Raw genomic sequence first — 17096 nt, 5'->3', positions numbered from 1 at the left:
GTATGTGTATATTTCTACCTTTATATTTTTGTTTTTTTCGAAATAAAGTCTTGATGTTTTCACAACTAAAAAGCTAAAAACCCATATAAAAAAGTATGTACAATGAGAATCGCATATGATATTATTAGTATAACACTATAATAGATTTAAACCCTGTGACCCTACACATTTATTCACCTCCCACTTCTGCCAAATAAATATATAAGTGGGCTGATGAAAAGGGCCAAATCAGGGGCAAGAGTACAAGAATCAGGAGATGTTTTGCCTGGGGAAAGAAAAGGAAAGCACACTACTCAATAACTTAACATTTCAAGCCTGTACTCATGGATTGTCAGTAGTCAAAAGACAAGCAGGTACATTGGACCAGTGTAATAGCATTTACAGTATACATGCAACTGTATTGTCTGGCAGCTACAGTAGTTATATTCTTTTGTGCTTGGCCAAAGGTCTTAACAACCTGGAGATCATGGTAGTGACAAATCCTAGAGCAATTTCTCATAGAAATCTTACATTTCCTTTGCCCATTTTGCCATTTCACTTAGAGAGACACTCAAGATTTTTCCTTATATGTTATAACAAAATTCAGCTCTTATTCCCAGAGGCGAATACATATACACTCTGGAGAAAATTACTTATCTGATGACCATTTCTGAAGGATGACATTCAACAAAAGAACACACAACCAAATATGCACCACATGCATGTCAGGCATAATAATCAGAGTATCAACATTCCATGAGAAAATGTTTATTCAGTAGAGTTTCTCATTACAACACCATTATCATAACTCCGGAAGGTTTCCATTATTAACCATGCTTATGAAGCTCTGTCCTTCATTTCATTGTTGTACAAATGTCCTCAAATGCCCAAAATGGGAATCTGTTTTTAAAACAGTAGGCACTTTAAGGGTGTTCAAACATCTGTGAATATACATTTTCATAGATTTTTTACTAATATTTTACATTTAATATGTTGTATATAAATAATTATATTCTATAAATTATTGTATATTAACATATACAGATATGTCATTGACTCATTGGTCAGGTCCGTAAAGAAAATTAAGAAGAAAGGAACAGGAAAAGGAATGAGAATGTAAAGACGTAAGCAAAATGTATAATTATAGGAACAACACTGTTTAAGTCTTTGGAAAATGATGATACATCAGTTCTGTAATAGGAATCAAGGATTCAGCTATGAAAAATGAGTGGCCCTATTAAGGGAAAGTCACCAACAGTGAACAAATCAAATGACCACAACTACAGGTCACTGTAGTCTTTAGTCACCATAGCAAAAAAAACAACAACAAATTGCAATGAAGTGCACTTATGCTGAGAAACTCTATTCTGCTGTATAACCTTTGAACATCTGAAAATTGAGGTTTTCTTTCTTCTTTCACATCAAGCCTTGATTTTGCAACATCTTTTTCATAATTCCAGCTAATTTATTGTCATTAATCAAGGAGTTGCAACATTTCCTAATGAAGATTGTTGCTGTCTAGCAACATTTTCATTAACAATATTAGCATTGCAACATGGCATTCAGAGGGACTGAACAAGATTGACCAAACAATATTTATTTCAAATTCAATGCCTATGTAGCATGTAAGCAACTTACCATATTTTTTATTTTACCAATATGAATGTCACACTGAGAAATAATATGAGTGGTTAAGTCTGCAGAGAGATTTTCCAATCCACTAAGTATCTATCTTAGATTACCATAAAAACAAATTAGAGCACCTTAGCTAACTTTTAATCACTCATGTGCTGCTTAGTTGATTGGCCATCTAACATTTTCATGACTACACTCATAATACAACAGATTCATTGGTGTAACAATGGGAAACCACATTTAAAGTCTGACCTAAATCACCACTAATTTGCATTATGGAACATCAATGTTTTGCACCTCTGCAAACACATCAATGAACATTTTATGATTTGAAGGCTGAGATTTACGACTCAAGTCCTACTGCTTGGTCAATATGTTTACGTTACCTTGCATAGCAACTTGAAAGAAAGACATAGATAGATAGATAGATAGATAGATAGATAGATAGATAGATAGATAGATAGATAGATAGATAGATAGATAGATAGATAGATAGATAGATAGATAGATAGATAGATAGATAGATAGATAGATAGATAGATAGATAGATAGATGGATGAAGCATGTCAGAATTTGTTCTTGGCTAAAAAAGGAAATCTGAACATCTGGGAGTTTTGAGACTGAAGCAATCAATGGAAAATGAAATATAGGAAATATGGCAAGATACATTTAGACATTTTGCAGGATGATTGGTCCTCTCATACTCTGAAGCTGACATGACAAAAATATACAAATTTATGTTGACAAAACTAAAAAAATGTCAAGCCCAAGAGAGAGAAACCTTTATAAAAATAAAAACATTTATGGCATCTAAATTAGAAATGAGGTCAATATTGACATCATAGGTTATGGAGAAACTGTTGTAGTATGATCAGGGTAATTATTAAAACATAAAAAAATGAAATACAATTATATTCCACATTTCTACCTCTTTCCTGTTAAAAAAAAACAACAAAAAAACCAAAACCCTCAAATATGTACCTTTACAGTTACAAAGTAGTCAATGGGTGAAAATACTGAGAAAGAATTCACTGTTTTATAATACACATTACTTTCTCCCACATTACTTTCTCAAAAACCACAAAAGAAACAAAATGTGATCCAAGATGAAAACACAAGACCTGATTGGCTTTATGAAGCAAAAATACCTTTGTTATTAAATAAGTAAAGGTTCCAAATAAAACCCTCCTCAGTCTTTTGTGATTCCAGCTTTTCTTTTAGAATACTGAGGAAATGGTTCTCATATGAATGTTAATCTTGAGAGTGATTTGTCATTTAGGCATAGAACTCCTTGGTGGGAGCCTTCTGATAGGCTGTACTTGGTGGTTTGCGTTCTCCCAGATCGTAGCTCCCCTCATCCTTCTTCCTCATGCGGTACACCAAAAGGAGGATGAGGAAGATAGCAAATAGGAAGCCGATCACACCACCTGCTATAACAGCTACAGAAAAAGGAAATTCATTTGAAATTCATTCTTCAGGTGATAACAGAAAGAAAAACAAAGGCAGTGTCAATATGACCACCTAAAAAATTAAATATCCTATTTGAACTATCCATGTGCATTCATGGACATGGGAGAAAATAAACTGTAAGAACCCTGAGATGAAAAATCTGCAGTGAAACAAGTTGCAATGTGCAATTTATAACTGAAATAATCAATGAGTTGTTGAATAATCATCAGAATAGTCTCCATTAATTTATTTCCTATAATTTCCTCTTTATTTGCCTTAAGTATATGTTAATCCATGCATTGAAACAAAGTGAATTTAATGTCTGCACTCAGCCATCTAAAAATAAGACAAATATTATATACAATCTTTAGGTTTCTTAGCAGACAAAGTGTTTTGATAACGCACCCTACACATGAAAACTCTGTGGCAAAAGTAAAAAACCCATTTATGATTCTGAACTGAACATACCTGCCAGCACCTCTTTTCTCTGGAAGAGGTTTTCTGTGTGTACCTTGGGTTGCTTGTCAGATCCCTTTGCCAGACCAGGGAAACTGCTGGTACTGATGGCTAGAACACTGACCTGGGGCTCCTCAGTCTGATAGTCAGGTACCTGGAGAGGAGACACAAAATAAAGAGTACTAGGAAAATCAAAGACAGTTGTGCATGAAACACTGAACACATAATGACTATTACCTACTTTTTATAGTGCAATACATAACTGCATAGTGATTCACATTGTATCTTTACACACAATATTACATTTAAAATAATGCTGTTTTGATCAGTTACTTGGGGTCACCTGAAATGGGGAACTATGTACAGAAAGGGATGGAATTCCTATCTGGTTCAACCAACACAGACAAAAATACCACCGATGAAACTTTGAACTTGTTGCATTGTCTAATTTAAACTAATTTCAACTTAATATACAGAGCCAAGGCATGTTCCAGCAGATCAAGGGGGAAAACTAATCCAGAACTGAATAGACAGGTTACAAAGCATACCAGGTGCAGTGAATAACAGTCACCTGATACAAACAGGTGCAATGCAAAAGGAACACATCAGTATTACTTGAGCTTTCTAATTTTTCTCCCAGTTAAAATCTGTGAGATATTTTCAGTCAGTTTCAAACTCCAAATAAAATAATAACATTTTTTTTAAAAATAGAATTTTGTCTACAAAATTGCAATCTTATTGAAATGAGAAAGCAAAACATTTCCACCTCAGTTTCCAGCTCTCTCTCGAGTATGGTCTCCAAAACTGTCTCTGCCTCTTGGAGAGAGGGTGTTTCCAGGGTAGCACTGCTGGTCTGCAGGGGGTGCTCCGTGGATCCGATGTGTGAGGTCAGCATATCTTCATCATCACTTTCACTGAAACCTGCAGGTCATGAGAAAGAGACAAAACACCTCTTATACCATTGTTGCAAGAATTCCAGATATCTTATGTAGCTGCATTAAATTTTGAATTTTGTTGCCACTCTCAATGCTGAACATCAAATACACACACATTATGTTATGCATGTATGGTATTTAAAAATTTTTCTGTTAGTCAGCGTCTTTGTAAGAGTGTGAATACGTGAATAGAGTTTAAATAAAGTGGGATGGAGCTAGTTCATTAATAATGCAGGCTTTATGTATGGAGCAGACACCTGCTGGATGACTGTGCTTGTCTTGGCTGACCGCATTTGACCGCAGATGAAACATCTGTGAAAGTGTCAAGCTGCTGCCACTGCCTGGCAGCCAGCCAGCAGCTTACAGTGTTACAGCTTACACTGCTTACAGTGTTCTCACAAAGGCAGACAGCTACCTCCAGAGTCACTCAAAGAAGCTTAGTGAGCTATGCCAAACTGCCCACACCCTGGGCCTTGGCTGGACACTCACACCTAATCTGCCCAGCCAGAAAAGAAAAAAAAAAACCCAACAAACTCAAGTTCCTGCTGTTGTAGCCATTACTGTCACAGAGGGGCCCTTGGCAGCATGTTGAAGCATTCTGCTTTCCTTAAGCAGTGTCACCTGCTCCTTGTTACACACACTTTCTTTTTTTCCCTAAGCTATAATAAGGCTGTGTATAAATTCTCCATACTGGGTGAATTGTCAGTATGGTCTTGTCTCATTTGTGTCAGTGTTAGTGACCTTCAGTTTTCAATGTCTCGTGTTCTCTTGTGTCATGAGATGTTTGTACTGTCATGAACTTACAATAACAATAAGCAAATCCAGTGAATCAATATACATAACGAATTGGTAATCATATGCAAAATAAAACTATACAAAAACACTACTAACTGAATGTTAATATTTAGAATAATCAGGCTTAATGCTTAGGCTGGTCCGGAGAGGCTGACTTACCTGATCCAGAGCCGGAGCTGAAGTCATCATCATCAACAGGATAATCACCTGAATGGTCTTCAAGGTACAGGATATCAGGTGGGACAGTTTGACCTGTCACCACCATCTGTATGAGTAAACACACACAAAACACCCCATATGAAGCCCCATACGCAGAGCTCTCTCAGAGCACTGTCACACCTACTCTCCAAAACAGGTACTGATTTAATGACATGCACTCAGCTTACATATCACAACTTGTAGTGCAAATCATAGCCTCTCCTGAACCAGATGTATACTAGAAATAGGAAATTAAAGAACCAGAATTTAAGGATTTCATTCACAAGTCAAAATACAACCAGTTTATTTCTGATGAAATTTCACTGGTGTTTAGTGCCACAAACAGCTTGCCAATTGCAGTATATTCATGTTAGCCAGTCAAACAACAAAAAACCAATGCAGTAATGTTAAACTTTTTTTAGTTAAAGCACTGAACAAACCTTTTGAACAAACCTTTTATAACAAAGTTATGCTTAGTGCATTAGTAAATCTCACAGAAACCCTTCCTATATAACCAAAACCCTGAAAACCACAAAAAAGCAGGAAAAATACAATTTTACTTTAGAACAAAATCAGCATGTGACTCCCTGACCTGTTGAAACACTGTTCAACGTCAGCTAACTCTGACATCCGTGAGAAACAAAAGGTTTTATTGCTCCCAAACAGAATACCCAGGCTATGTGGCGGAATGAGAATAAAACTAAGCAGATTCAGTGGTAAGAATTAAAGCAGAGATATATTACATGCATGTACTGTATTTATGTGTGAGTAAATATGAATCTTCTACTTATGGTAATAGACACTGACACAAATGTGACGACACAGATTGAGAGAATGCTCATACGGGGAAATAACAAGGATCTGTGTGCATGTGTGCGTACAAAAGGAGAGGGGCCATCAATGGCAATGATGGCAACAGTAAAATACAACTCCAGTCAGCACTGAGCTACTGAGCATTCTAATGTTACTGATAGATCAGTGTTGATCTGTGCTGGTCAAAGCTGAAGCAGTCAGTGGGCACATTTTCTACATGTCCATACAGATCTGGGAGTTTCTGCCGCCAGGTCTGAACATGCTGCAAGAAGCGGGTGGGACTACTGTGGCACCCTGATGAATATCCAGAACATGTAGGCAGTTTGCACATGAGGTTTGTGCTTTGGTGAGTCACAAAGTCAGTGATGGAACTCTTGGATAGCTCTCTCTTAAAATGAAATAATAATTTCTGTTCAGCCAACAGATTATGAAAAATCTGCCATGGCACAAAAATAAGCAGACTTTTTTTTTGCTGTATCTCCTCAGACAGTTGGATACCTATTGATTATGCATATGCATTCAAAAGTACTTTAAAATGATTCCAGAGCGGGATTTTAAATATGACCTGATTGCTCCAAAATATCACAAAATAACAGCAGACAGTTGTGAATAAACATATACACAGAATTAGAGACACTCTAATTTACTTTTTCATGGGAGTCTAATAGGACCATATTTGCAGTGAGTAAATGAGAGAATTAGAGAGAGATTAAAGAGATGGTGTGGGAGTATGCTAGTTAGAGTGTGTTGAATAATGTTTCTGATTCCAAAACAAACTACTGTCAGCCATACGAAGGTGAGAGTAGCATTCCTGAGCTCCAGGCTGCAGCACAAGCACAGCATTGTGTGCTGGTCTGAGCTGCACTCTTTCAGTATGTGCCAGCACTACAGCTGGACAGGAAACTCTAAAACTCACAAACTACACTCTCTCCTCTCTCCTCCAAACTGCCTTGCCAAACACCATCTCACTCACACACACACACACACACACACACACACACACACACACACACACACACGCGTGTGCGCACGCACGCACGCACGCACACACACACATCTTTGCAGTGCCTAACTCATGTACAAATTCAGTGTACCCTAACTAGCTCATAATTCATAAAGCATCCAGCTTGCTGCATGTCCCAAAAGCAGAAGCAGACTGGAGGAACCAAGTCCCAAAGCAGAAGCAGAATGGAGGAACAGGCACATACGATGGATTTAGCTTGCTGCATACAAAGGACATTAAAGAGGGAGGGGAACAACAATTTTTATCAATCGAAATTAGCTGAATAATTCAAAAATTGGAAACAACATAATCTAGAAGCTGAGTGGTGCAAAACTGGAGTGCCAACCACAGAAGGTAAACAAAACGAATCCTAACTTTAAATTCCCTTACCTCCAAAACATCCCAAACGACATTATATATTAAAAACTGCCTCTTCTAACTCTGCCTAAAGGTAAGTCTGTATTCTGTAGCAGTATGTGTAAAACCATATGGACAAAGAGAGATAAACATCAGGCTAAACCCTAATAGCAGTTTCAGTGAAGCTGATGCTCAGACATCTGCAGAGTACTAAAGCTGCAGACCAACACTGGATCCAAGCTCTTCTACTGAGGACACTGCTCTTGACCCTCCTGAACATGGCAGTCTGGGTCTTCAGCGGTGATTTTGGAATGTAAGGTAGTGAGTGCACTTCCATTACCGCAGATCAGACCTACACATACAGGTCATGCTACTGTGTGCATAAGGCAAGCCTGTCTCCACTATCCTGGCACATCTCTGTCTACACAAACACACAGACATGCTTGTGCTATACTCACACAGACTAAGCACACAACTAATAACTTCAACCAATGACCCATATAATGGAGTGAAAGTTGTCTATGTTTGCTTACAAAATCAGAGGTGCAACAACAATGGTTCAAGCATTTGTTTTGGCATAAGGGAAAGTCCTGTTACACTGGTATCATGACTGGATAACATTGGTACCTCAACTAGTGTAGCTGCTCAAACCATATCAGATGTGTAGACTGATGAGGCAAAATTACAGCAGTGTGTTGTATGTGAGATCACTCAGCATGGTGAACAGGCTGGATCTGCAAGTTCCTAGTTTCTATGACTGTATAAAAATGCTGCAAAACCCTGTAACATAAGCAGTTCTGATTTCATTCACTGTCACACAGAACATTTCAGATGAGATGTTCAGTAATATTTACTCTGTTAGAGGAAGTTCTGTAACATTAAATCTGGTAGGGGCAGTTCTGCAGTATTCACCCCAGCAGGTCTTTAATATTCACTGTGAGAGGGGTCGGCCTGTAATATTCACCACGATAGGGGCAGGTCTGTAAAGTTTACTCGGGTAGGGGCAGGTCTATAATATTAACACTGGTGAAACTGGTCTGTATTATTCATTGTGATATGGGTCAGGTCTGTAATATTCACACGGGTAGGGGGAGGTCTGTAATATTCATTCAGCCAAATGTGGCCCAACACACATAAGACATGGTAGAATTAGGTCTAGGACATCAAAAGCACATATTAGTGTCTAGAGAGCAGAGCTCCAGCAATAATGCAGGGAATGTTCCAGTGGCAGGGCCACTGCAGGGCTCCTTCCAGCAAGCCTGATATCATTATTAAACCCCAGACATTCCCCTCACACATGCCAAACTGCATTCACAGCTCTTAGTGTAATCTCAATACAAATCCGACTGCTATGCCTCCTTTTGAAATTGTTCTCTATATGCCTAAGGCGAGGTAGTGTTACTTCACGAATCTGCTCCGCTCCAGCGATTGGACGAACACTCAGGCTCATTTTCCACATTCACACACACAGCACACAGTGATGTGGTATAGCTACCTCTCCTAGTGACTCTCAGCTAAAGTCCATAAAGCTGCTCTGTCTCTGACCTGCAGGACAAAATGTATCAGCTCTGGAAACAAGCATGACATTTGACAACACAGAATATATGCCATGGGTTAAGAGTCTATTAGGAGTTTATTTTCTGCTTAAAAAACAAACAAACAAATAAATAAATCTTAATTATAGATCTGCATACTGAGAATGAAACAGGCAGTACATCACATCAATATTTGTTGAACTATATACACATGGATGTATATATAATTATAAAAGGGTATGTGTCTGGAGCATGTGCTTCTCTGTTTGTCTTTTTAAATCAATTTTTCGAATGGATTTATGTCTGCCCTTCAGAGAAGCAGAAACCTGAAGTAGCATGCTGCTCAATACGAGGCCAGTCCCATCCATCCACACAAAGAATCACTTAAAATGAGCAGAAATCAATAGTGTAGCACAAGAAGCACAGGGGAAGAGAGAGAGTGCTCTATACTCATTACTGTGATGGGAGCTGAGTATGTGACATTTGAAACAGTCACACTTGGCTGCTTCCCTCCTCGCCTACTCCTGTGGCCAGGTAGACGCTCTTGGAGACATGACCAAACACACAGAGAGAAAGGAAGGGATGAGGGAAAATGCAAAAAGCTATGGAATAATTACCAAAATTCACAGATGTCCAGTGTGGTTATCACAATAAGTTAACAATTCACCAGCTTTAAAAAATAAAAACTATGACATGAAATGGTTCTGTTGATATCAACTAAAAAACACACCAGATCTTCATGTAATCATCAGCTGCAGCCGACCAAGGAAAATAACCACATCAGGTATTTAAAAAATAAAAAGCAAAAATTCAAAAGGAAGCCCAGCATCTAAACCAAGAGAAGCAAATGGGGGGTTTTAAGCTGTATGAGCCATGTTAGTTCATGCAGTGGCCTAAATATGTAAAACAGACATGAAGTCCACTGCAATGCTGGTGAAATCAATCTGCCAAGTGTGAGAACGCAGATGTGCCTCTGATATTAACCAGCCAGCTGAGCTCTCAACACAGTGGGTGTGCAGAGCCTGACCAGCTGCCGATGTACACACACACACACACTCACACACACACACACACACACACAAATACACGCGTATACACACATTGGATGGATATACACACTAAGCACATTAGGCAAGCATCACTGTCTACAGTAAGCTGTGGAGAAGGAGACTAGTGATGAATACAGCCCATTCAGACCACAGGCATGTGAGGTATTCTTAGTATGTCTACACAAACACAGGTGCTGAGCAGAAGGGAGAGTGAGGAAAAGAAGGGAGGACAAAAAAGGGGTAGGGTGAGAGTGAGAGACACACACACACACACACACACACACACACACACACATATATATATATATATATATATATATATATATATATATATATATATATATATATATAGAGAGAGAGAGAGAGAGAGAGAGAGCAAACAAGACAGACAAAGGAGAAGGAGTACTGGTCTGGAGGTAGAGTCAAGTAAAATGGTGACTTAAAAACAGGAACACCATAGGAGACTGTTTAGCTGTGACACCTGTGGAGCAGGTGAATATATACACAGAAACACATACATGACAAAGCATGAAATGGTGTTACAGATTTGTTTCTTTGATGGAGGTTCAGAGTTCTTGACCTTGCCTTGATCTCGCTCTATGTTCAGATGGCATCATTACCACTATCACCTTTGGTTTGCTCATTAGAGGTCTAGACCTAGTTCCTGTGAAGTTGCTTTAAGACAATTTCTATTGTTAAAAGGCACTATATAAATACATTTTAATAGAATTTAATTTAATTGGATTTACATAGGTTAAATCAAACAATTCTCAACTACTTCAAATGGATTACCTGGACTACAATATAACCTTTTCTTGCATTCATAGTGGCAGTTAAGTAGAACAACCCTGAAATTAGTGGGGTTCTCGGCATATATGGATGCAAGGGTTTCTCCCTGAACAACATGCATGCAGTTGTACATGTATGTTGTGTACAAAGACTACTGGATATACAGTACACTGCTTTTGACAAGCTCAGAGCACAGTGGTATCTAACCAGTCAGTCTATCAGTTAAGGTCATGGGTGGGTACACCTGCGCATTTATAGTTTTTAAGAAGAAATCTGAGGAGCTCCGGTGAAACAAGCGGCCCATATACAGCACACCTGGCCACTGCCAAACACTGCACACTGGGGCCCCTACAATCACTACATGTCACCACACACTTGTGCACAAACTGCATCTGAAGAGGTGACAGCATGACAACTACTATAGCACAACAGCAGGCAGATGTACCCATTCTACACAGGCAGAGTACCCATTCTACATATGCAACAGAATGAGACCTCTTAACAACATGGTAAAACACTGCACAGTTAAAAACAGCACCATAATTTGTAACTCATCATGATGGGCACAATAAATGACTCATAATAATATGAAACAGTAAACTCTGTGGCACGTTACAAGGCAGGGTTTGTCAACACCTCTAAATAAAACTAATCTGCATGACCATCCTCTCTCCTCAGCAGGGGGTGGTTAGCATTTCTCTGTGTCTGTGCTGCTGGATCGAGGCCAAGCCAGGCTTGGAGTGGATCATTGTGCTCAAAGGAACTTTCAGGGAGAACACGTTCTTTGCCAGTCCAGGGCTGGAACTCTGTGGATACCTTTTCACAAACGACAAAGAAAGTCCGTACCTCGGTCTTTGCTTTCTCCCACATTTTAATGAGTAAACAAGAAATGAGAGTGTAACAATACGTTCAACGTTTAATAAATATTCCACAACATTAACAAAAAGTACAAAGATAAGAGAAGAAGTGGGAGGGAGGGAGAGAAAGATGTTTCACATTATTCTGAGTTCTGAGAGAACTAGACCAAGTAAGAGCTATCTGAGAATCTGTGGGTAGCATGCACTGTGTTTAGAGAGCACTGTTCTTCTAGAGTTAATAAAACCTCACCAAATGCCATCTACAGAGGAACAAAGGTACCCAGAGACCCCCAAAAATCCAATAACTGCAATTTAGAACCAGTTAGTTTAGTATTATCTGTCAAGCACTTCTCTAAATTCTTTTCAGGCTGTGGATGTGATTTTCAGCTCCCTCATCCGCTCAGTTTGGAGAGTTAAAACCCCTTGCAAACTGTATACAGGCCAATCTTTAATCAAAATACATAAAGGGATCATCACTGTGTTATATATTACAAAGTATACCACAACTGAAGTATGTAGCAAAATAACATATCCTGGTTCATGTTTTTTTTTTTTTTTATAACATGCAGCCTTACTGCTTAGCAATCGTAGACTCTTGGACAAATGTCAGCAGTCACATATAGCACCAGAAACTGTTGGTCAGGGTGTTTTTTTTTTTCTGTCAATGTCAGTCAATGCATGATCTAATCTGTATTTTGTAAGGAATATCTAAATATTTTGTTTTAATATACATGAACTAAATGAACAGTACTGTACAATTCTCCACACATTACTACTATCACTGTCAGAATTTGGCAACATATGCTACTGTGAGTGAGGAAGAGTAAACATCTGCACCATACACACACAAACACAAATAGACACACACAAAACCATCTGGTGTGGAGGTGTTTGTAGTCCAGACAAAAACAGTGGTGCACCCATATATGGGCTTGGTGGAGTTCTGGCGCGTCATACATCAGCCATCACCCCCACTCTGTGTGCACAGCAGACCCACTAAGTCAACACGTTTGCATAACGTGGCCTGGAAAACTTGTGGAACGCTAAACCCCTTCAGTGAAGAACACAAATAACATCAATCAAGTTAACTAAAGTGTACCTACTAAGAGGCTCTAGAAGCAAGTGTCTTTCCCAAAAATATACATTACCTTTGTAGTACACAAGGCCGTGGCTGTAATCCTAGATATGCAGTGGATGAGAAAAGCCACATGCTTTTCCACAAAGGGAGACATTTTCTCTCTTCAGATGATGGAACAGTGCAAAGAGACTACAGAAAAGAGTAGGGCTACCTTCTAGGATTTGGAAGCAGCCAATGATAGTTTCTATCAAATGGTTGCATATTGATATTCTATGATCAAGGACTTTCTATTTCTGTCAGGTCAGCCTAAATTGGCATACGTAACTGAAGATACCCCATCTTGGCTTAATATAAGTCTCCTCCTTTTCTCTTTTCTGCAGTGTATGTGGACCCCTGCTGAAGTTTATTAAGTGTTCCTTAGAGTCTAGCATGCTGTAATTTCACCAGCACCACATTGCTAAGCACTCACTGTGTTCAGCTCTACCCACCTCCTCAGCAAGATGCCCTTCTCTCTTGCTCTGTCACCCTGCAAATGCTGCCTACTTACTGAGCTCTAATGAAAGAGTTTACGAAGTGAAGGCAGACTGGGCTGAGTGAACGTCTGCCTCACACAAGCTGCTTCTCATGCTCCTGCTCACTGCTGCCCTTGCAGTTGCTCTCCCCTGGCCCCAAAGCTGTTCCCTCACAACTTTCCATTCGCTCAGCTAACCAAGAGGCTAGACGAATGAGGGTGAGAGAGCCTCACTAGCTACACTCCACAACACTGAACAAGCTCTCCCGGTCAAGCTTAGTATATGCTGTCTCTGTCTTTCAGATGCAAGCCATATTGGAATCTGTTTATGAACGGGCCTATGTGGCTGTGTTCTGTTTATAAAAGGTCTTGCATAACTGTATCATACATGTGTAATTTATTGTGTTTTAACACTATATACAGATTACATCCTATCACACAATGTTATGAGAACTTGATTTATGCAGCATAGGAACTAGTGTTTTCACCAAATAGACCCAAACAAGTGGCTAATATGGATGAATGTCATTCCATTAGATAAATATCATTACATTCCATTAAATGTAAACTTCACAATATTCAGGGATCATTCTTAGACAAATAAACCATTTAATATGTGACTTCTTACTGTGATGTCAGTTTGAAAGAATTTAGCCAAGCTTCCTTAGACAGATTTTCCCATAGCTGGACAAAACACGTTATAATGTGGTCACATAACAGTGATGTGGTGACCTTAATGACTGGGCTTCCCCAAAAATATAAGATTGTAGCTTATTTATTAAACAACATAAGTTGCAAAATACATCATTTTCACAATTCACAGTTTAAATCATTTACTTTTCTTTGGGTCTATGTGGTGAAAACAATGACTGCTACATTGATCTAAAATGGGTATTTAGACTAATTTAGCATGAATGGGTCAAACAATAATCTTAACAACTAGATAAACCCTTGATTTTTTGCTGCACAATGCAGTGTAATATTTATCACATTTATATATTTATCACATTTATCTATTTATTTTTTCCACTGGACAAATTCTTTTTTATATATTTTATATCAATTGTAGCAAAGACTAAAATAAAGCTATTTTGACCTATTCAGTTCATAGGTTAAAGTGTCTAAACAAGTCAATATGGTTCAAACTCCACACAAACCAGTGTTTGAGTGGGAGTGACAGTAAATTCAATTTTTCTCACTAATTGGTTATGCAATGTTCTGCCATAGTCTTTGAATATTAACCTCTGTGATGTTGTCATCCTCTGCAGCGCTGCTAAAGTCTGATTTGTTATTCTGCATTTGGTTTATTTTTTCCCTTTCAAATCCTGCTTCATGTTATATGCTATGCCCAATTAAAATCATCCGTCACAGGGAAAGAAGGTAAAATGTGAAATAAAAACATAATTGCTATAACTTGTCTATTTATAGACAAGAAATAGAAAACAGACTCTTTTTCTGTTAATGTATCTTTTACCTGATGTTATCACATCCGGTTCAATTTTCATTACACAGTACCTCCAATTCTCATCAGTGTTAGGCAGAAGCCAACATGTGCCTTCCTCAGACTGAAGCCTGGCAGTAAATCTTTACAAGAGGCTGTACAAAATTATTACATGCAGCACTCTGAGGACCACACGAAAAGGGAGGACACACGCAAACCTGATTCCAAGCTATGAAGCATGTGTCCACCTCATAGGTGTTTACTGAGGGAGGCAGGGAGCAGGGTGGTGGGACAGCTATTTATGACCTTTTCGATACTGATGAAAAGACTATTTATTCAACATAAATGATTAGCAAGTGGATAATGTCACAGACATGGCACAACTTGTTAAAGGTCAGGGCCACACTGTAGAATCAACTAGAAAGAAAAACAACAATCACTGAACATTTCACAGAAAGCTAAAGCCATGCTGTGAGGTCATTGTAAGCATCTCTCTTCAATTTTAAGAAACTTGGGTAAAATGTTCTTTCTTTCAGATATACCATATAATTTTATTGCCTTTTAAAACCTTTCCATCAAATTATTTTGACTAGTAGCTTTTTGTTTACATTCTTTAGCTTCCATTTTGAATAATTTACTGGCTAAAAGTGTCCTAAGGCAATCCATAAACTGGTCGACTGCACTTTAAAGAGCAGTATTCCTATGGAGAATCTATAGTAATGCTACAGGTTATACCTACAAGGACTTTGACCCTGCAGTCTGGCCAGTTTGTAACAGATGCACTACCCAATAAAATCCAAATCTTTCAAAGCTTTGAAGACAGCATTTTCTCACATTTTTAATGTCGTATAGTAGCATAACCATATGATAATTTACTATTTCATATTGAATGAAACTAGATCATATATACATTCTACAGCATAAAAGCTAGTTAATATACGTATTTATGGCCACTTAGTCACCGATTGCTGCACTAATCTGGTCCAGTTTTATAACTACTAATTAGATTATGATGAGTGTTGAACGCAACCGAAGTAAGAAACATTAATTCCTAGAAAATATTTTTCATATTCATCAAACTGGTATTTTTCCTTTTATCGTTAAGATCAGGATCCAAGCTTTTTTGTGTCAGGGACGTATGGGTCTGGTTATGGGGCTATACGGCATTGCCACTTGGGCTGCGTTCAGCGATGTTGGGAACTGACCGGGGGAAAGGACGTTTCAAAGCACAAATACTTATCAGTCTAGAACACATCTGAAAAAAACACCGCCATGCCTTACATCACTATCACTATCTAGGACGAAAGTTTGAAAGTTACCTTAAATAGCACGCAATGTAAAAACCTTTTCACGTAGAAAAGTTCGAACAGCCTAACGGATTCACATACATTAGCATTTGGCTGTCATCTCTTCCTACACCAGTACACGGCGAAAAATACACTTTAAACTAGCTTTGCTACTATTTTCTAGAGCAACAAGAAACAAACAAACAAAAGGGTAATTGGTGTAAATTTCCTGTATGTGTAAAACATTCCGAATTTCACCAACATACTTCAATGCCAATACTACATTGATACTAAGTATAGGGACACAGAATGATCCAAACGTGCACGTCGCTTTTTCTCAAACTCACCTTTTCACCCAGGAAGCATAGTGCTGTAAGAGTTAGCAATATCCAAGTGTTCCTCATTATTCCTTTTTGAGAAGTCTGGTGAGCTTTTGCAAATAAATTTCGGGTCACAGTCTCACTCTCTTCTCCGGTGGTGTCGGTTCTTTCGTTCCTTTTCCTATTTTATTCCAGTAGTGCGGGTTGTTCTATATTTAATACCAACTTGTCTTGTCTAAGGGCGAAAATACCCTTAGTTTCTATTGCTGCCTAATAACTAGATGCTAGACCGAAAAAAAAAAATCATTTTTAGAAGCCCTGCATCTTTCGGGGACGTATGCAGCACTGGACAGCAGAGGCGGAAGATGAGAGAGAACTACATGTAGTGGGGGGAGCGTTTGCGTCATGATTGACGGATGGTTAGCGCACAGGGAGTCAAGGCTCCAAATTTAGGGGATGCTCTGTTCACGTGTCGAGGCAGCTGTCCACACTGCGCTGAATCATTCACCACTAAAAATGCTTGAGATTACTGGATTTATTGATGCAAATCTCTTAACTGGAATGCGCTCGTGTATGAACGTACCTAAACGTTAGTATTTCCACCTTAATC

General features: G+C 38.6%; 1 protein-coding gene across 1 annotated transcript; it reads right to left on the bottom strand.

Annotated features, from left to right (window-relative positions):
• Positions 1-2096: 2096 nt before the first annotated feature.
• Positions 2097-16836, bottom strand: LOC113585632 (syndecan-2-like). The gene is made up of 5 exons (XM_027023239.2): positions 16514-16836; positions 5409-5514; positions 4286-4440; positions 3532-3673; positions 2097-3053 (listed from the first exon to the last, which is right to left on the bottom strand). The coding sequence occupies exons 1-5, from the start codon at positions 16568-16570 to the stop codon at positions 2890-2892; spliced, it is 624 nt and encodes a 207-aa protein (XP_026879040.2). The 5' UTR covers positions 16571-16836; the 3' UTR covers positions 2097-2889.
• Between the last annotated feature and the right edge of the window lie 260 nt (positions 16837-17096).

Source organism: Electrophorus electricus, chromosome 10 (genome assembly GCF_013358815.1).
Source record: "Electrophorus electricus isolate fEleEle1 chromosome 10, fEleEle1.pri, whole genome shotgun sequence".
NCBI lineage: Eukaryota > Metazoa > Chordata > Actinopteri > Gymnotiformes > Gymnotidae > Electrophorus > Electrophorus electricus.
Note: the sequence above shows the minus strand (reverse complement) of the source record. Positions and strands in the feature narration are given on the sequence as shown.